This window comes from Lepidochelys kempii, chromosome 19 (assembly GCF_965140285.1).
Source record: "Lepidochelys kempii isolate rLepKem1 chromosome 19, rLepKem1.hap1, whole genome shotgun sequence".
NCBI lineage: Eukaryota > Metazoa > Chordata > Testudines > Cheloniidae > Lepidochelys > Lepidochelys kempii.
Window position 1 is genome coordinate 10,675,496 of NC_136398.1, and position 19,418 is coordinate 10,694,913.

Sequence of the window (19,418 nt, forward strand, 5' to 3'; positions counted from 1 at the left end):
TGACTCAGCCTTAGGTCGGCTGCTGTGCAGCTTTGCAAACACAGCAGGGGTGGGGGTGACGGAAGAGAGCAAACTTCTGCTCCTCCGGAGGAGGCTCAGGGCCCCTGGAGAGGTCCCTGCGAGGCCCCAGCTCACCTGGCCGCCTTCTCCTCCCTCCAGCCTAGCCGCCCACCTGGACAGGTAACGCACCTCCTGCGCTCTCCACCTGTTGCCAAGATTGGCGGGGTTTGGGGAGTCTGAACCTCCAGGAGTACGATGCAGCCACCCCCTCCTGCATGCCCTGCAGGCCTTGGACCTCACCCCTTCCCTGCAGAGGAGGAGCCCCTGGTCCCGGTGGGGTGGCTGGTGGGTATGGGGAGGCAGTGCTTCGAGCTGACCTCACAGTGCCAGCTGGCAGGTATTTCCTCTCCTGGGTCCTGTTCAGACACGAATGCCTGGCTGGTCTCTTGGGAAGTCTGTGGTGTGCGGGGTGGGGGGTGGGGAGCTAGCTCCAGGGATTGCCCCGCTTCTCTGCAGCATGGCAGGGGTACCCACCCCATCTTCCTCCTTCCTGCCTGGAGCACGGGCCGTGGTACTGCCAGGGGACCAGGTTACCTGGAGCCCCAGCCCCTGGTCTCGTCAGCAGGAGGTGTGCCGCTCTCCCGGGCAAAGGGGCTGGGGTCTAGTTGGGGGGTGCGGATCCATAGTCACTGGGGGTTGGGAGCGCTCGGCGTACTGGGCCCAAAGGCTCCACTTCGGTGGGGACTGGATTTGTGCAGGAGTGGCGTAGCTGCCATGCTGTGGGTGCTGTCCTCTGGCTGGGATCGGAGACCACGGTCCTACTCCTGCGATGGCGAGTGGTCAGGGTGGAAAACAAAGACCCAGAGAACTGGCTGGAAAGCAGGGATGCACATATCTCTGTGCACCTAGTGGTGGGGTGTGCTGTGAAACAGCTGCCGCGTTTCACCCCAGAGGTGGCCGCATTGCAGTGCTGAAGCACAGAGAGCCTGGTGCCTGGCCGAGCGTCGTTCAAGCTTGGGAAGTGCTCTGGGTGCGGGTTGTGTCTCAGCTCGCAGTGCAGTGCTCTGGAGGGACGGGAGCGGGTTTGCCTGGAGCCGGGTGCGGGGCGGGGGGGGGGGTGGGGGGCGTGCGCCAGGTTTGCTTCGGGTGTCTGCGCCTGGCGACGGGGCTGAGGGCGCGGGTGTCCATGGGTGTTGCTGGAGAGCCGCGCTCCCTGGTTCAGCCGATTTTATTTGGGGCGCTATACTGAGCGGCTTTCATAAACAAACGGGGCTGGCTTCCCCCACCCCCAGACCCGCTGTGTGTGTACGCCACCCACCCGCGTCCCAGCCAGGCACGGCCGCAGAGCCGCAGCGAGCGCGTCTCTAGCGGGATGGTCAGACCTCAGCCTCTGTTTTGATTCCTGGTGCAGCGGGCGGCCGCTCTGGAGGAGAGGCGCGTGGGCTTCATTTGCAGCAGGCAGTAAACAGGATGCTGCCCGTGGTGGAGATCAGCCTGCAGCCCATGGAGGCAGAGAGCTGCGTGGAATTAACAAGACAGCGGGAACCTCCTCCAGAAGGTGCTGCCTCCCCAGCTCCGGCCCCAGCTGCTTCATTCGCTGCTGAAATGCAGCCACCTCTGGGGTGGGGGAGCAGGGCTCAGCCAAGCCCGCTGGCCCATGCCTCCCCATCCTCTTTCTATGTGCCATGAAATCCCGGACGGCCGGAGAGCGCAGGCAAGGCCTTGGTTTGTTCGGTCTCTTCCCAGAGACCCCAGCTTCTCTGTCTTGGAAGGGCGAAAGGTGGAGCCGTGGGCTGGGCCAGGAGTCAGCCACTCTTCTCCTCTGCAGTCGGCTTTGCTTTCACCTGTCCCAGGATCTCTGTGCAGGGGGGACCCACCCTCTCCCCTGACTTCTGTCTCGGCACCGATGGGACTGCAGCTCCCGGGTCGCTCGATCCTGGGGGCTCCATATAACTGGGAATCCTTCAGGTCCAGGGCTTCCACCGATGGGGAGGAGGGACAGGGCAAGGGGCGAGGGGTAGGGCATGGAGAGGGGGTGCTTGTGAGTCTGGGGTCGGGGGGGTGCAAGGGGAGGGCAGGGGCTGCGTGCTGTGTGTTGAGGGGATGTGGAGATGGGCCCCCGTTCTGTGGGGGCCTCCATGGACCATTCCCCGTGGGAGCAGGGCCGCCCCGAGGCCCAGGAGGGACCTGTGTAGAGCTGAAGGGAGACTCCCCGCTGGGAGAGGCCCATGGAGCCCAGGGCCCCCAGCCCACCCTGGGGCTCGTCCCGGGGGCAGCGCGGGCACCAGGTCCCTATGGTGTGCTCAGAGGTGGGGCAGTGACGAGCTCCGGTGAGAGCAAGGCAAAGATGCCCCCACTCCCGGGGGGCTGGCAGGGACTCCCGAGGGGCAGCTCCTGGCTAGCCCCAGAGGACAGTGGGGTCATGGCAGGGGAATCAAAGCCAGGTCTCTGCCCTGGAGCTGGGGGGACATGACCCTCTGAGAGGGAGGCCTCAGGTCTGGCCATGGGGACCCCCAGCCTGGCAGCGGGGCTGGAGGGGGAGTTGGGCCTCTCCCCTGCCCCGCTCCGGCCCCACCACTGGAGGGAGGATGGAGCTGGCATGCCCGCTTCCCGGTGCCATCCAGCCCAGGCTTGCACGGGGTTGGGGCGGCAGGCTGGGACCTGCTACTGGCTTCCTGCTTTCCTCGTCCACCCCCCGCCCCGCCCCCATGCAAGCAGGGTGGGGCATGGGGGCAGGGAGAGCGCTGGCAGCTGGCAGTGGGCCGCAGGGACCCGCTGGCGATGCTGGGGCTGCCCAGTGGTCCCTGCTCCCCACCCCCAGGTGGGCCACACACAGCTCCTGGGGGAAATGCCAGCTCCCTGGTCCTGCCCCTGCCAGGTGAACAACCCAGGCTGCACCTCCCTGCCTGGCACAGGGCCCAGTGGAAGGCAAATCCCACACTGGATTCCTGGTTTGGCTGGATCCCAGCCCTGCTCCTCCCTAGGTACTGGCTCAGTGCCCAGCCCCCAGCGGCCGGAGGAGGGGGAACTGTCCTTGCCCAGAGTAAGTTGTCGGGGGGGGGCTCGCCTTGGTGCTGGAACTGGAGCATTTCCGTGCCCTGGTGGTGCCACGGGCCCGGCGCACGCTGCGTGACAAGGGTTGCTCCTTTGACTCTGCAAATGTTTTCCTTCTGGGAGGGGCGCTGCATTGGTCCCAATCTCCCTCCCCCGCTGGCTGTCCCGTTAAATCCCAGCTGCTCAGGACTGGGGATGGCACAGAGCCCAGACTGACGGCTGCAACCCCCGCCCCGGCGCAGCTGGTACCCTTCCACCAGCAGCTGGACACCTGGCGCCTGCCTGGTCTGCGCTATGCCCGTGTGGGCCTGCCATGGGCCTCACGCCGCCTGCCCACAACTGGCCTCCACCTCCACTCCGGGTTCCAGGCTTACATTGCATTACAACCCTAGACACCAGGGGCGCTGATTGGCAGCTCAGGGCAGCATCCCGTCAGCCAGCTGGAGTCCTCGGAGCAAGCAAGCCCTCTGACTGGCCCCCGGGCTGGCTCCCCGAAGCCCTGCTTAGCTCTGCCCCACCGGCGGCCAGAGGCCATTCTCCGTGGCCCTCGATTAGATGGGCCCAGTGAGGGGAAGGGTCACGCGGCAAGTGGGGGAAAGAACTCGGACGGTTTCTGGCTCCTAGTCTCATGCTCAGTCCACTAGGCCATGCGGGGTGAGCAAAGGCCAGGCCGCAGGCAAGGGCAAATTCAGAGCCTGGCTCTGTTGCTGCCCCTTTCCTGCCCCAGTGTGACATGCAATCTCGTTTCCTCTTCACGCCGCTTCCTGGCACTCAGCAGACTGGGCGATGCCCCTTAGCCCCCACAAGCTGCTTCTGTTGCAACCGCCCTCTATCCTCTCATGGCAGGCTCTTTCTCAACGCAAATTGCAGGGACAGGTCTGCGCAGGTCGCTTGCTGTGTGGCAACAGCCAAGCGCATCTGCAGCCCAGGAGATAGGCCAAAGTCAGGGCTTGGCTCTTGGCGCTCTGTGTAAGAGGAGTTTGGGGGGGCTCAGTCCAGTTCCTGCTGGCCCATTGTCCCCATCCCAGAAACCACCATTGCACCTGGCACCAACTAGCTCCTACGTGGGTGGTCTTGGGGACTGAATGCCCCTCTGGCCCCCAAAGGGGGAAGCCCCAGCCCTACCGTGCGCCCTGGAAAAGTCCCTCTCCCTGGTGTCGTGCCGCTGTGCTGCAATGCGACCGGGGAATGCACCAGCCCTTAAAGATACAACAAGGTGCTTTAATGCGCCAGGAAAGGTTGCCCTTCCTGTTGCCCCCTGGAAAACCCCGGGGATGACTGGCACTCTCCGGGCCATCACCCCCCAGGGCACAGCCCTGGAATCCCCTTCCTTAGAAGTTTTTAAGGTCAGGCTTGACAACGCCCTGGCTGGGATGATTTAGTTGAGATTGGTCCTGAGGGTTGATCTGGGCAGAGGGTTGGACTAGATGACCTCCTGAGGTCCCTTCCAACTCTGTTATTCTATGATTCTATGTTTCTATGATTCTAACACGGGCAGAGCTCGCTCTGAGCAAACACCCTGGGCAAACACAGACACAGCTGGCTGCGAGGGGGACTGGCCCCTGACTGTTGAGTGGGCTGGCCCAGAGGCAGGGACAGGGGCTCCTGTGCTGCATCTGGCTTGTGGATTTAGTGGGGACCCAGGAGTGGGCTGACTGGGTCGCCTGGTTCTGGGATCTCTCACCCATGTGGCTGGCCAGGGCTCCAGGGTGCTACTCTTGGGCTGATTCTTGGTTTTACCATTTGGGCCACATAAAACCCTGGTGCAAGCTGGGGCGACTCCTACTGACAAGGGTGGGAATTGCACCCCCTTCCTCCAGGCCTGAGTCCAGCCCAGCACCATGTCGCATCCCCTGTATTGCGAATGTCTGGAGAAAGCTGAGTGGGGACAGCGCTGCGGGGACCCTGCTGCCGTGCGGCTAAGGTGACAGAGTGACCCAGGAGATCGAGATTCTGTTCTTGGCTCCGCCACTGCTGCTCTGGGGCAAACTGTTGCCCCGTTCTGGGCCTCAGTTTCCCCCTCTGCAATAAGACCCACCCCTGGCGAGGCTCTGCTAACCAATGGCTGAGGTGCAGCGAGATCTTAGCCTGGAAGGGGATGGAGAAATTCCAGACATTTTATTGTTAGTCCTTCCTTCAGATCTGGCTCGGTGGCTGCCCCCGTTGTAGCCGCAGACGGCTGGACAGTCCATCCCCGCTCGGAGACCAGGGCTGCTGAGCTCTTGCTTTGCCAGACTCCCGAACTATCTGGGAGCCAGCGCCTCGATCCCGTTCCCCACAGCGCCTCCTGCTGGACGAGGCTGGGGCTGGGCTGGCTGCGCTTTCCCCCTTGCGGCCGATTCGCCTGCCCCGTTGCCTCCTGTGGGGTGGCAGCAGAGCTGGGCGGTTACGACACCCGGATGTCTGGCTGGAGCGTTTGCTGCAGGCAGTTGAAGTTGCTGGTTTGTGTGGGTGGGGTGGAGGCGGGGGAGGAAGGCCTCTGCTGCTGGCAGATCTGCCCTGCAGGTGCCGGTTACGTCGCTAACAGAGGCTCTTCCATCCCCAGGAGGGGGCCATCTGCCTGCAGGGGTTCAGAAGGCCAGGCCGGACGTGCCCTTCTGCCCCCCAGGGCCGGGCTCGTTCAGGGTGAGCCTGGCAAAGGTCAGGGTGTACCTGGCTTCGAGTGGCCACAACGTGCCCGGCGAGCCCTTGCTAGGGGCGTCCCTGGTGTCTGAGGGCTGGGCCACAGATGCTCAGGCATTCTGAGCCCAGGCCGGGGGCCCGGGACCTCCTATGGGCAACTCGCGCCTCGCTTTCCTGGCTAGCAAGGCGTTCTGCGGGGTGGGAGAGGGGGGGTTACTGATTGGCAGCGAGACCAACACGTTGTTATGGACCTGCCGCCAGCGGGGGCTCCTGGAGACTCGTTTAGTGGAGGGGAGATGGGGGCCGTGTGCGGGGTCGTGGGCAAGGGTGACGCTGCAGATGAGCAATGGCTGGGGGCAGGGACGCCAGGCTCTGTACCTGAGCCAGAGGCCCTAGACACACCCTGCAGCTCCGGCTTCCCCTCCCAGGCTGCTGGCAGCCGAGCGAAAGGAGAATGGCGTTAGCTGGCCGTGGGAGTTAGCACACGCACACCCCAGCTACGGGCGCATGGGAGACCCGGACTGAGCGTGTCTGACTTCTGGGTTTGCCCGGTTCTGCTGCCAGGGTCCCTCAGAAGCCGAGACCCGTTCGGGAGGTGGTGGCCGGTCCCCAGGCCCCTTCCTTCCCCGCAGGCTCCTGCATTAAGAGGGGATCTGGGGTGGTCCTCACCTCTTTTGGCTTTGTCTCCGCAGGCGGTCGAGATGGAGCGTGCCCTGCTGATGGGCCCACGGAGCGGTGCGGACCGGAGCTGAGGGCTGCCACGTGCTTCCCCGCCCCCGCGTTGGGCGCGCCTTGCTACCTTTGGGCCCTGGCAAAGTGGCAGAATGGCTCTAGCGGACAGCTGCCCGTCATCCCCCTGGTTCTGCGGCGGGCAGTGACGGGGTGAAGGCACCTGGGACTGAGGGGCCAGGGCTGACCTCGCGGCTTGTTCCTGGGCTTGCTGTGCGTTGGGAGGAGAGCCCCGCGGGAGAGGCGTGGCTCTGCCCCGGGCAGTACCAGTCCTGTTCCCCGGGCACAGCCAGCCTCACCATGGCCCAGGACATAGACACAGATGCGCTGCTGGATCTGAGCTTCTTGACGGAAGAAGAGCACGAGGCTATTGTGGAGGTGCTGAGCAGGGACTTGCGGCTCAGGGTGCTGGAGGAAGGACGCATCAGGTGAGCCCAGGAGATGCTGTTGGGTGCACGCCTGGTCTGCACATGCATCTGCGGTGGGTTAGTTCAGCTGGGGCAGGCCCCCACGGGGAGGCTTTCATTCCAGTTTGAGCGGCTTATTTCTTTTTGGCTTAAATGGGTCCCCGGTTGACTTAAGCTCGAGCCAAGCCAGCGGGAAGCCGAGCGGCCACACAGCTGTTGAGCCGGGTGGGTTAGCGCTAGGTCCTCATGGCTGAAAGATGGGATTGTACATAAGCCTGCTTGTGTCCCTGGGGCCCCAACGCACAGGGGGTCTTTACCTTGGTCATAGATCATAGATCATAGAATATCAGGGTTGGAAGGGACCTCAGGAGGTCATCTAGTCCAACCCCCTGCTCAAAGCAGGACCAATCCCCCATAGTTGCCCCAGATCCCTAAATGGCCCCCTCGAGGATTGAACTCACAACCCTGAGATTAGCAGGCCAATGCTCAAACCACTGAGTTGGTGTGTCAAATAGTAATACCTGGCTCTCATCAGCAGAGCTGAAAGCCATTTACAAAGCACATCAGCATCAATATCCCCCTTTGTAGAGATGGGGAAACCGAGGGACGGAGCGGTGCCGTGATTTGCCCACAGCCACCTGGCAGCAGAGCCAGGAATAGCACCCAGGTCTGCTAAATCCAGTCTGGTGCTCTATCCATTAGGCCACATTGCCTTCCAAGTCAACGGCAACACTAGACCCCCCCACCTGGGATTAACCTCAGCTAGCTCCACGGAGGTAAAATCTACAGCCCCTTGGTGCCGCTCGGATTTTGCACCAAGCTGGCGCTCTGGCTGTAAGGACCCACCTCTCTCTGCAGCGGGGAGGCACGGTTGTGCCGGTATCTTTGCTCTGCCCTCGCTGGGAGAAGGAGCCACGTATCACCGCGTGTGCATATTCTCGGCCCCGCTGGGCACCTTGGCTGCGTCCTCATGAGGTTCAAAGGTTCATTTTTAGGATTCGCTTTGACCAGCCAACACACATTAAGCCTGCAACTGCCCGGTCCACGCTGGGATCAGGGAACACGTCTTTCAAAAGACACCTGGTTCCCATCGATGGACGGAGCCCGAGTGTAGACAGGGGTTTGTGATCTTAAGATTTTATCCTGCTGCCCGTCACCTTGGTGTCTGAGCACATAAAATCCATGGCATAGAAGTCCCTAGTGGATTTCCTGGAGACTCTGACTCTCCTCTCTCTACAGGTTAAAAACTCTGCTTGAGGGAGGATTGTTAGTTTGGCTTTTTAAGATTAATTTTCTGGGTTTTGTTGTTTGGTAGTAGGGGTTTGGGGTGCACGGGGTGTCGGTTTGGGGTGCAGGGTGATCAGTGTCATGGTTTGGGGTACAGCAGAGTCAGCATCATGGTTTGGGGCACAGGAGGGTGAGCACTGGGGTTTGGGACACAGGAGGCATCAGGGTTGGGGTGCAGGGGATCTGCATTGGGGTTTTGGGTACAGGGCGTTGCCAGTGTTGGGGTACAGGGAGATCAGCATTGGGGTTTGGGGTATGGGGGTACCAGCATTAGGATGCAGGGTGATAAGCATTGGAGTATAGGGGGATCATCTTTGGGCTGCAGGGGTGTCAGTGTCAGGGTCTGGGGCAGAGAGGGGATCTGCGTTGGGGTGCAAGGGGATCAGCATTGGGGTTTGGGGTACAGGGAGTACTAGCGTTGGGGTGCAGGGCAGAGAGGGGATCAACATTGGGGTGCAGGGGGATCAACATTGGGGTTTAGGGTACGGGTGGTGCCAGCATTGGGGTGCAGGGAGATCAGCATTGGGGTTTGGGGTACAGAGGGTGCCAACATTGGAGTGCAGGGGATCAGCATTGGGGTTTGGGGTACAGGAGGCATCAGGGTTGGGGTGCAGGGGATCTGCATTGGGGTTTGGGGTACAGGGGGTTGCCAGTGTTGGGGTTGAGGGAGATCAGCTTTGGGGTATGGGGATACCAGCATTAGGAAGCAGGGTGATAAAGCATTGGAGTATAGGGGATCACCTTTGGGCTGCAGGGTTGTCAGTGTCAGGGTTTAGGGCAGAGAGGGGATCAGCGTCGGGGTGCAGGGGGATCAGCATTGGGGTACAGGGGGATAAGCGTTGAGGTTTGGGGTGCAGGGGATAGAAGCGGGTGCCGGTGCTGGGCGTGTCATTCTTAGCATGGAAAGGCTTTAGCAAAGCAGAAGGATTTGCCTTTACCGAGTTTCTTTAAGCTGCTCAGACTCTGTGGCCTGATCCCCCACTGGAAGTTTGCACCGTTCGCCTATGGGGCGTGTTGGCTGGCCAGGTGGGACCTTGGGGGAGAGGCTGGGGCTGGCCGTGGGCAGCTGATGTGTTTGTGGGGGGGTTCAGCCCTCGTTGAGTACTGATCATGTCTCCTGGCCAACAGCGGATGGGTAGAACAGACGGTGGGGGGGAAATGGAAGCCCAGCTGCTGATCTGAAGCAGGCGGACACCAGCAGTGGGCTGTGGTTGCTAGTCCCTCCCGGGTGCTGTGATGGGACGAGTATGTTTCCGGGAAGTGGCTCAAACATTCCCCCTCTCCTCGCCCCCAGCAAACTGCGTGAGTCCGTTTCTGATCCCACCCAGCTGAAGATCCTGACTGGGGACTGGTTCTGCGATGTCCGCTCCAAGTGCCACCGGCACAATCACTTTGGTTCTGATCTCGTTCGGGCCTCCATCCGCAGGAAGAAGAAACCCAAAGGTAAGAGCTGGGAGAGGGTCTGGCCTCTGGGATCTCAGGGGAGCTTCTGCTGGGTGCCTGATGGAGGAGAGGGACCCAGCACTGAACGCTGCCTAAGCTGGTGCATGCTGGTCAAATCCTCAGGGAGCCTCATGGCAATCCCATCATGTGTTGCACGCCCTTGTGCAATTCTGAAAACGGGGGGAGGCCCTGCCCGCCCAGGATCAGAGAAAGTCTTCTGCATCTGACCAATGGTGAGCTGCCCAGCCCGAAATCCCAGGGTCAGCTGCCTGGATGTCCATGAGCCTCTGCCAGGCTAGCATGGCAGAGGTGTCCTGACTCTCACAGCTGCATCCAGTTGTGTGCCAGCCTGCCCTGGTGTGGGGCTGTCCCCATCTAGTGGCTGCAGCTTGCTGAGAGGCTGGCGAGGGACCCGGCTTTGTCCCGTGGGGACGTCGTGCCCTAGAGGCCCCGATTTCAGTGAGCCGGGAATCCGACACTGGGACAGGGCAGGGAGGGGGAGATGTTGCTTCAGTCCCTTTAGATTTCCATGATCCCTGTGAGCAGGTGAGCGGGGGCCGAAGCACAGTGCCAGCCTGGGGGACCTGGAGGTGATCAGTGAGCCAGCATTCGAGGAGGAGGGTACGTTTGATGTGCCGGATGCTGAGGACAGGTGAGAAGCTTTTTGGCTTAGAGGCCCAAAGTGGAGAGAGGAGGAATTGTGTGTGTGTGCGGGTGGGTGTGTGCCTCTTTCCAGTTGTGTGAGGGGAAGGAGTGTGCATTTGTGGGTGTCAGTTTCCTGATGCCACGCACCCTTTAGCTGTGTGCGTGATGGGAGCAGCCTTGGTAGGCTGGTAGCGAGCGGGAGCGGCTGCTGGTAGCAGCGGTGACTCGGGCCCCGGGGAGAGGAGTGTGGAAGGGGCTCATTCGTGGGGTGTAGGGAGGGTTTTGTGGGTGAAGGAGAATCTCCACTGGCTGGCTGGGAGGAGGGTTAGCAAGGGGCCTGCTGCTGCTTGCATCCTCCCTGACTGTAAAGCTGGCTGTTTCCTTCCATTAGGGGGACAGGGAGAAATGGATGGGGCGGACGGGGGGAGGTTGAAACAGACACCTGGGCGGATGCGGGAAAGAAGCAGAAACAGAGGGGGAGATAAATAAGTGGGAAGCCAGCGAATGGGGGCAGGGAGAGACGGATGGACAGCCCCAGCCGGAGGCTGCCCCACTTTTGGAAGAAGGGTCTATGAAGAGCAGAGCGGTGCACCCACTTCCTGGAGGAGGAAGCCAGACATCTTGGTAGCCTGGAGACTTGTCCAGAAAGACTAATCATTTTCTCCTCTCGCAGGCTTCCCCAAGAGGCTGCTCACCAGCTGCCCCATCCCATAGAGGCTCAGGTCAGTTGCGTCTTGTGACGTGGGCAATTTAGAGGTGTCCTCACAGGAATTACTGCCCCCCACCCTGGTGCAGACCCGGCCTTGTCTAGTGAGGCGCTCACCAGCAGGGTGGCAGCCCGGGGCCATGTGTCGGCATCTGGGCCTTTGTTTTGCGTTAAATGCTGAAGCAGTGACGTGGGGGCTGCCGGGTTACAATCGCAAGAGGCTGGGAAAAGCAAAAGTCGGGCTGCCTGGCTGCGTGGAAGTAACATATGAAGCTGCACATTTAACCAGAAAAGCAGGCTCAGAAATGTCTACAGACGTCCAACCCGCTGGAGTTACTGTTACTGGCGGGATGTGCCTTGACTTGCCCTTTTCAGACTCTCATTCCTTAGCCAGTCTCCATTATATTTGCAGGAAAAGGGGTTTTGCCCTGAATGTCCTTGGTTCCTTCCCCACCGCTCCCAAAGGCAGTGGGTGGGGAAAGACAGTGATCTGATACATGGAGGCGTTCCAGCGGGCTTTGGAGTTTATCAAATAGAAGCCAGTCCCAGAGAGCACAATTCTTCCCATCAGTGGGTGATCCCAAAGGGTTAATAGTAGAGCTGGGCTCAGATGCCGATCTGGATCGGAGGGTTCCCAGAGTCTGGGGCACAGGGATGGAGCCCCAGGCCTAGCCCTGCCCCCAGCCTGGCCCGGCCACGGCTCTGCTCCTGGTCCCAGAGCCAACCCCAGCCTCAGCCCCCTTACCCTGTCCGCCCCACTTCCCCACCAAGCTACGGCCCCCACGCCTGGCCCTGGCTGTTGGGTGTGTGTGTATGTGGACAAGGATGGCGGGGGGAGGGGGGGGCACGACCGTGAACAGTTTGGGGACCACTGCTTTGAAGAGTATAAACTGCACTTCCAGAGCAAACCTTCCTCAGTCTGCAGATTTAAATTTACAAAGCAGCTGTTTCGAATATACAAATAATATTGGAAGTGGGGGGTGTTGCTTTTTTGCTGCTGTCATTGTTACTTGGTGAACTTCCTAGTTCTGCGACATCACAGTCTGAAGATCTTGGATAGTAATTAATGTGATTTGCATATGCAGATCAGCCCGATAAGAATGTATTTCCCCAAAGAGCCCATATAAGTGGAGTTGGCCTGTTTCTTTAACCAGTTTTCTTGTCTCTGTAGGAGGACACAAGTCAGTCTAGCAAGCAGGAGGCTGAGGGCAAGCCAGGTAAATGTCCCTACAGCCTGTTGCAATTGCATGGGGAAATGGGATGTTGTAGGGTCCCCGTCTTGTAGGTCTCTCGGCCCGGTGCCCCGCATGCGGGCTGCGGGCCCCGGGGTATTCTGACCTCGTGTCCCACAGACCAACCCAAACGCCTCCTCTTTGTTAACGCAGAGAGCACCAACCCGTTCTACCCATTGAATGCAGAGGAAGAAGAGGTGGATACTGATCCGTCCCCGGACAGCCTCGTCACAGGACAGGTAGGAAGGTGCTTGGGTCTGCCCCTGGGCTTTTTATGTTCTAGACAAACCCCAGTACGGAAATCCTCACCCCCCAATCCGGGCTCTCCATCACCACCTGCGTCACTTACTGACAGGGCCAGTCATGGCTGGGGTCCCTGCCACATATTCTCCCCATCTCATAGCTGGGGCAGGTGTAGGACACCTGGGCCAGGTGTCCTACAACAACTTGCTGATTGGTGCAGAGCGGGCTGGCACTCACCCACACAAGAGAGCATTAAATCAGCTTAAAATGGCTTCAAACCAGTTATTTTAAATGCAGCTCATCACAGAATCATAGACTATCAGGGTTGGAAGGGACCTCAGGAGGTCATCTACTCCAACCCCCTGCTCAAAGCAGGACCGATCCCCGACTAAATCATCCCAGCCAGGGCTTTGTCAAGCCTGGCCTTAAAAATATCTAAGGAAGGAGATTCTTTAGCTCAGACAACAACCTGTGGGGCTGGCTGCTGGGGGGGATGAGTTGCAGATGTTCCTGTGCCATACTGGGGGGGTGGGCGGTGGGATGCTGCATCTGTTCCTGTGCAGGGGTGCGTGACACTTTTCGGGGATATCTGAGATGTCGGGGGTGAATCACCACCTGCTTATAGCCAGAGGGAGCCCTGTCTGTGCCCACCGGTGCTCCGCTCTGGGCTCTCCCTGTGCAGGCTGGCAATATATCCCTCCTGCTCCCTTGTCTTCTGCACAGCCACAGTGGACCCCGATCTGCGGCCTCCAGGGACGCCGTGCACCCCAGTTCACAGAGTTCAATGCTCTCCTTTGCACAAGGCACTTGGCCGGGTCTAGCACAAACCCAGACTGGTGCTTCTGTAGTGGAGCGTCAGCGTCAAAGAAACACAGGTTTCGGGGTTGAGAAGCACAAGGTTACAGGTCAAAGGAAAACGAACACGCAAGCTAGAGTCTGGATTTCATAGCAAGGTCCTGTCCTGGCGGAGAAGGTGTTTCTCACCGTGCAGCGCTCGGCCAGGCCTGAACGCCGGGAGCCACCTTACAGGAGTATATCGAATAACAGATATATAACGGAGCCCAACTTTTGCTCTTTCTTTGTCTCATATCAGTTCCAGCCCCTTGTCTCTTACCCTCGGGGTCCCCTAGTCAGAGACTTTCCTTGGGGTTCTTTTGTCGCTCTAACGCCAGACAGTCCAACACCGGCCAGCTTCAGGGGTGTCCATTGTTTTTGGTGTTGGGTGAATTACCCTGGAGACCCCCCCGACCTCGTCTCAGGTGACAAGTTTCACTTCGGCCACTGGGACACCTGATCTCCCCCATGTCCCATACCTCTCAGCCCGGTTCCCCTACAAACACCGCGCGCTAACCAGGCCGGCCAGCTGTTCTTCGCTTTCGGCTGCCCCGCCCCACGACCCTGTCGGTGAAACAGGGAGACGCTGGTTGGTACAGGGGTGAAACACCTGCCTGGCTCTGTACTGGCATGAGCTCTGCAGCCCGTTCAGGCAAAGAGCTCAGTGTCGCTCCAAACAAGAACTGGCCCTGCGGTGACCCAGCTCTTGGCCCTACTGCTACAGGCATGGGCTGGGTCAAGAAGGCCCCTCTCCCCGGGGGTCAGGAATGCCCAGGTGGCCCCTGCTCGGCACGCACATGGGCTGCTGAAACGGCCAGCACGGAGCAGTGTGGGAGTCAGGAGGCTGGGCTATCGCTCTGTCTTGGCCCTGGTCCCTGGGTTGGGGCTGTGTGGGGAGGCGTATGTCCGGCTCACGGCTCCCTTGGGGCCGGTTTGCTTTGTGTTCCCCAGAGTAACGGGGCCTTTCAAAACGGCCAGGAAGCCAGTGCCGGGTCACCCCCAAAGAGCAACAGCGTGGACCCCGTGAACAAACTGATGAGCTCCTCTGTATCCAGCCTCAGCTCGTCCACGGTATGGGTCGGGGCTGGGGACAAAAACCAGGGGTGGGCTGGAGTGGAAGGCTGTTGGCAACTGGGGCAGAGGGTTGGGTGGAGAGCTGTTGCCGACCAGTCATTGGTTGGCAGTTGGAGCAGGACGGATGAGTACTGGCCCTCTGAGTACTCTGAAGCCTACTGAGGTGTATGCCAGGGCCTCTGCTTGTCCATTTGATAGTCCCTTGGCCATGCAAGGGTCGCTGCAGCTGGTAGGTCAGGAGTGGGCTCAGCACTTAGCCCTTCGGGCTCTGTGGCAGGGGGATTTTAAGGCCATGTCCCCATCACATGATGCAGGATTTTACCGTGTTTCAAGGGGCCATTAACGTGGTCCCAGCTTGGGCTCCCCTCTGCGTCTCTCCTCCTGTCTCCAATTGCATTCTACCTGCTCTGCCTGTGGGGGGGTCCCTCCCCCATTCTGACCCTCCTGCTCTGACCCCCGTCCCGCGCCTGCAGCTGAGTGGCAGCATGATGAGTTTGTACAGCGACAGCGATGTGGGGAATGTGGAGGTGCGTGGCTGCATCCAGTTTGCCCTGCAGTACGAGGCCAGGAAGAAGGAGCTGCAGATCCAGGTCATCCAGTGCCGGGACCTGGCCGAGGCCAAGAAGCAGCGATCGGACCCGTGAGTGCCGCGGTGGGGCAGGGCCCGCTGGGCTTGGACCTCCCGTCCTGACGTGCTTAGGCTCAGATGGCCCTGCCAATGCCCAGACCAAGGGCACGGTCATAGGGGCTTTCCGCCCTTCCCCCCAACCCCACTGCACCATGGCGCTGGGCAGCCAAACAGCCCCTGTTGGTCAGAGTGCCCTGTCCAGGCAGTCCTGCCCCTGGGGGAACCCCTCCCTGCCCCCAAGCTGAGAAACCAGGTGGCCTTAGGCTGAGAGCTCCCCGCAGGATCAGGACTCCTTGATTCTTTGCTCTGCCCCAGCCTCCCTTTGTTGCCTGCAACCCCTACCCCCAGACACCGATCAGGGCTGGCTGCCTGCCCTGCCCCTGGACCTGGCTGGAGGGGGGCTTAAACCCCTCCTAGCTCTGGGGCTTCCCCAGCCTGCTTCAGGCCTGAGCAGCCCACACAGCTCAGGGGCGCTGAGGCTACAGGACCTGGCTATTCAGCAGGGAGTGCGTCTCTGGGGCTGCACAGACCAGTGACTCAGGGAGGGGACAGCGGGCCTGGGGAGTGAGAGGTAACAGCCTGGCCAGGCACTGTCCTGCCTCCCTCTCTTCCCCCCCCCCCCCGCCCCTGCCTGCAGTTTCAGGTGTTCAAAGGGATTCCCCTCCATGTCCTGGCCTAGCAGCTTGTGCTGGGCGCTGTTCAACAGCTGCCTGGCTGCTGCAGAGAGGTGGCTGCATGTCAGTGGTGGGTGAAATGAGATCTGTAGAAAGCCACCAGCCCAGATTGCTAGTGGCCAGCCACAAATGCCAAGGCGCCTCCCCCCGCCCTCCCCCATTAACTGTGCTGGGCCAGAGAAAACGGCCACACCCATAGTCTGGACACAGTTCTACCGGTGTAATGATCCCACAAAGCAGTCCAGCTGGACGAGCTGTACGCTGTCCGTTAGCCGCATACCTGTGTCTACATTAGGGGCTGCTCCAGGATAACTGCCCCTAACTGACAGAGCTACACTGGGACGGAACTGGTACATGCCTATCCGGGAGCCTGGGTCAGCGTCTGCCCCCATCTCCCCGGGAGCCCTGGGTCAGTGTATGCCCCCGCACCCCCCCAGGAGCCCTGGGTCAGCGTGCGCCCCCCCTCTCCCCGGCTTCCAGGTATGTCAAGAGCTACCTCCTGCCAGACAAATCCAACAGCAAGCGCAAAACGACTGTCAAAAAGCGGACCCTGGACCCCATCTTCAACGAGACCCTCAAGGTAAGCAGGGTGGGGACGGAGGCTGGGACTGGGGCAGGGCATGGGCCCTGCCCCCTGGGGAAACCAGAGGGGCTTGGCCAGGAGCTGCTCTCTGGCTAAGAGGCACTGAGGGGAGGACAGTGCAGGGGGCAGGTGCGGCTCCGTGGAGGCTGGGGAAGGGGGGGGTTGTTCTTAGGAAGGGGTTGGGGGTCTGGCCCCCCAGTAGCTGCTGGAGGCTGGGTCCTTTGGGCAGTGAAGCTTCCATGGACTGCATGGGGCTGAGCGTTGGCCTGGGAAGCAGGGGGGAGGGGTACATTCCCCCCCTGCCCCAAAGGGCATCTACTCAGCCCTGGGGAGGTGGGGTGGGGGGTGCTGCAGTGTAGGGCCGGGTTGCCCCTGAGCACTGCCCACTAGGCACCACTGTTCCCAGCATCTTCTCTCTTGCCATCGCTCTGCAGTACAAGATCGAGCAACTGGAGCTCCAGGGCCGGATCCTGAACCTGTCCGTCTGGCACCACGACTCCTTGGGGCGTAACCTCTTCATGGGGGAGGTCGAGCTCGAGCTCAGCTCCTGGGACTGGAGCAACACGGGCCCAGTGTGGTTCAGCCTCCAGCCCAGGGTGAGGGATGGCCAGCAGGCCCCGGATTCCCCACTGCCCCGTTATCCCCACTGCCCTCGCTCAGGCCCAGGGATTAGCGTGTGACCTGCCGAGCAAGCCCCGCAGCTGCCAGCCCCCGGAGCCTTGCTGGGGCCCAAGCCAGATGTGCTTTAATTAAGACACGCACCCCGTCCCCGGGGCCAGAGAACAGGTGCTGCCCCATGTCTTTCCCGGTTGCACGTGTCCCCCTCCCCAGCTGATCTTGCGGCTCTCAGCCATAGGCCTCTCCTGCCAACTCTGCTTCTGCTCCTTCCCCATCAGATGCGGGTCTTGCCTGACCTTCTCGGCAGCAGGGGCAAGCTGCTCTTCGCACTAAAGTTCATCCCCGCTGGTACTGAAGGTGAGACTGGGCATGTCCCTCGCCTGCACGGACCTCAGGCTAGTGCCCCCCCCCGCCCCCGAGCTGTAGGATCTGTGAACCCAGTGACTACCGGGTCCCTCTCTATTTACTGGGCCCAGCCCTGAGCGGGAGCCCGGCTCCCACCCTGAGCTGGAGATTACTCAGCCCTGCAGTGGTAGGCAGCTAGTGGCCCCGGCTGGAATGGGACTGTCCCTGGGGCAGGGCAGATGCCGCGCCCAGGTGCCCCCCTCACCTCCCCAGGGGCATGCACAGGAATAAAAATGTGGCCACTTTTGGAGGGGCACTTTCTGTGCCACCCCACAACCGGAGGAGCTGACCTCCCCCTCGCCCTGCCAGGGAGCTGCCTTCCCCCACACCAGCTGGAGGAGCTGGATCTCCCCCCACAGGCCCAGGGCCAGAGTAGCGGTCATCTCCCCCACCCTGGCCCCAGACTAGTGTAGCTGGCTCTCCCCCCACGGCCAGGATAGCTGGTTCTCACCCCTCCCCCCAGAGGACCTTGCTCTCCTTGCCCTGACCCCAGAGAAGTGCTGTGGCCCCCGCCCCCTTTACACGGGTCCTTGCCCCCCCATCACTGTGCTTTCACCTCTCTTCTAGGGGCTGGGCTCCCTCCCACGGGGGAGCTGCACATCTGGGTGAAGGCAGCTCAGAGCCTCATTCCCAGCCGGAGCGGCACCCTGGACTCCTTCATTCAGTGGTAAGGGTTGGGGGCTGTGGCCATGGGGGGGGGCAGGCAGGGCTGGAGCGGGGGAGACAGGCTGGAGGTGTGGGGTGCCCGGTAGCCATGCCACGCTGGAGTTGGGCTCAGGGTGGTGCCAGGCTCGCTGCTGCAGAGATTGTGGGACAGGGGCATGGGGCCTCTACCCCTCCACTAACACCAGCCCCCCCACTTCTGAGCCCCCCCTTCTCCCCTGGCCTCAGCAGTTCACAGGCCAGAGCAGCAGGGGACCCGCTTTCTTCCTGCACCCCCATGCCCCGGGCTCTTGTGCAGGGGAACCACCCGGCAGCCCCCTCGTGCCCGGTCACGGCCCCGTGCCCTGGGCTCCCCCCTCAGGCTGCGCTTCCCCCTCCAGCTACGTCCTGCCCGACGACAGCAGGACGAGCTGCCAGAAGACGCGGGTGGTGAAGCGGAGCCTGAGCCCCGTGTTCAACCACACCATGGTGTACGACGGGTTCCAGGCCAAGGACCTGAGCGAGGCCTGCGCCGAGTTCACCGTCTGGGAGCACGAGACCTTCTCCAAGCAGCAGCTGGGCGGCATCCGGCTCAGCCTGGGCACAGGTGAGCAGGCGCCCGGCGGGTGATGCCACGCAAGGGGTATTCCTGGCCATGGAGTGGGGCAGGCGGGCGGGTCCTGCGTGCCAGGGAAGGGTGGCACCTGCAGGGGGCCGGGTTAGGCCACACTGGCATGGGCACCTCTGCCCTACGGTGTGTGTGTTCCAGGGGTGGCGAGTGGCACCCCTGCCCCTGAGGCTGCCCCAGAGCGCCAGCCCCTACTGCTTCCCTAACCCCCCTCCTCGCACTTCCATCATCTCTGGGATTTCCCGAACAGCAGCCCTAGGCCTAGGCCGTGCCCTCGGTCCGTTCGCCTCGATTCCTCTGCTGGGGGCACACAATGCCAGGCTGTTTCTGCATCCAGGGCAGGGGTTAGGACTCTCTGCCCAGGCAGTCACAGCTTGGCCTAGACCTGCCCTGTGGAAGGGGACCATGGGCGGATACAGAGAGGATGGAGGGGGGGCTGGCCGCCGGCGCCCTAGGGCAGGGCCTGCTGGAGGGTGGGAGAGACCCTGCCCCCCAACAGGGGCTATGGTGGGCTCAGACCCTCCTGCGCCCAGCCGCTGAGGGTGCCGCTTTGTCGTTATGCAGGAAGCAGCTACGGGCTCCCAGTGGCGTGGATGGACTCCACGGAGGAGGAGCGGCAAGTCTGGGAGAGCCTGCTGGCAGAGCCCCGCCAGTGGATAGAAGCCCTGCTGCCCCTGCGGACGAACCTCACCCCTCGGACTTAGCCCCTCGCCCCGGTGCTGGCTCTGAACGCCTCACCCGGCCCCTGCTTCAGGGGGATGGTGAGCCCATCGAACCAGCAGGCAACTGCCCCCCGGCTGGGAATTGCCGGGCCCAGACGTATTGGCTAGAGAGGAACCGAGCTGCCGGGGCACAGGCCCGGCCTCTCCCTGTGTGACTGTACAGAAAATAAACCCCACGGGGCGAGCCGCGGGGCTGGGGGAAGATCTGTGCCCACCTGGCTGGTGCTTTCGGCTGATGCTGC

At 61.6% G+C, this 19,418-nt stretch overlaps 1 protein-coding gene across 3 annotated transcripts; it reads left to right on the plus strand.

Annotated features, from left to right (window-relative positions):
• Positions 1–19,370, plus strand: SYTL1 (synaptotagmin like 1). 3 transcript variants are annotated; one of them, XM_073317433.2, is made up of 16 exons: positions 1–180; positions 1,412–1,558; positions 6,369–6,833; positions 9,394–9,542; positions 10,089–10,194; positions 10,861–10,909; positions 12,065–12,110; positions 12,279–12,364; positions 14,154–14,273; positions 14,750–14,916; positions 16,059–16,158; positions 16,596–16,757; positions 17,058–17,136; positions 17,752–17,851; positions 18,228–18,433; positions 19,019–19,370. In XM_073317433.2, the coding sequence occupies exons 3-16, from the start codon at positions 6,706–6,708 to the stop codon at positions 19,156–19,158; spliced, it is 1,638 nt and encodes a 545-aa protein (XP_073173534.1). In that variant the 5' UTR covers positions 1–180; positions 1,412–1,558; positions 6,369–6,705; the 3' UTR covers positions 19,159–19,370. The 3 variants fall into 3 exon arrangements, with proteins under 3 accessions (XP_073173534.1, XP_073173533.1, XP_073173535.1); XM_073317432.2 differs by lacking the exon at positions 1,412–1,558; XM_073317434.2 differs by lacking the exons at positions 1–180; positions 1,412–1,558; positions 6,369–6,833; positions 9,394–9,542 and adding an exon at positions 9,562–9,775.
• The last annotated feature ends 48 nt before the right edge of the window (positions 19,371–19,418 follow it).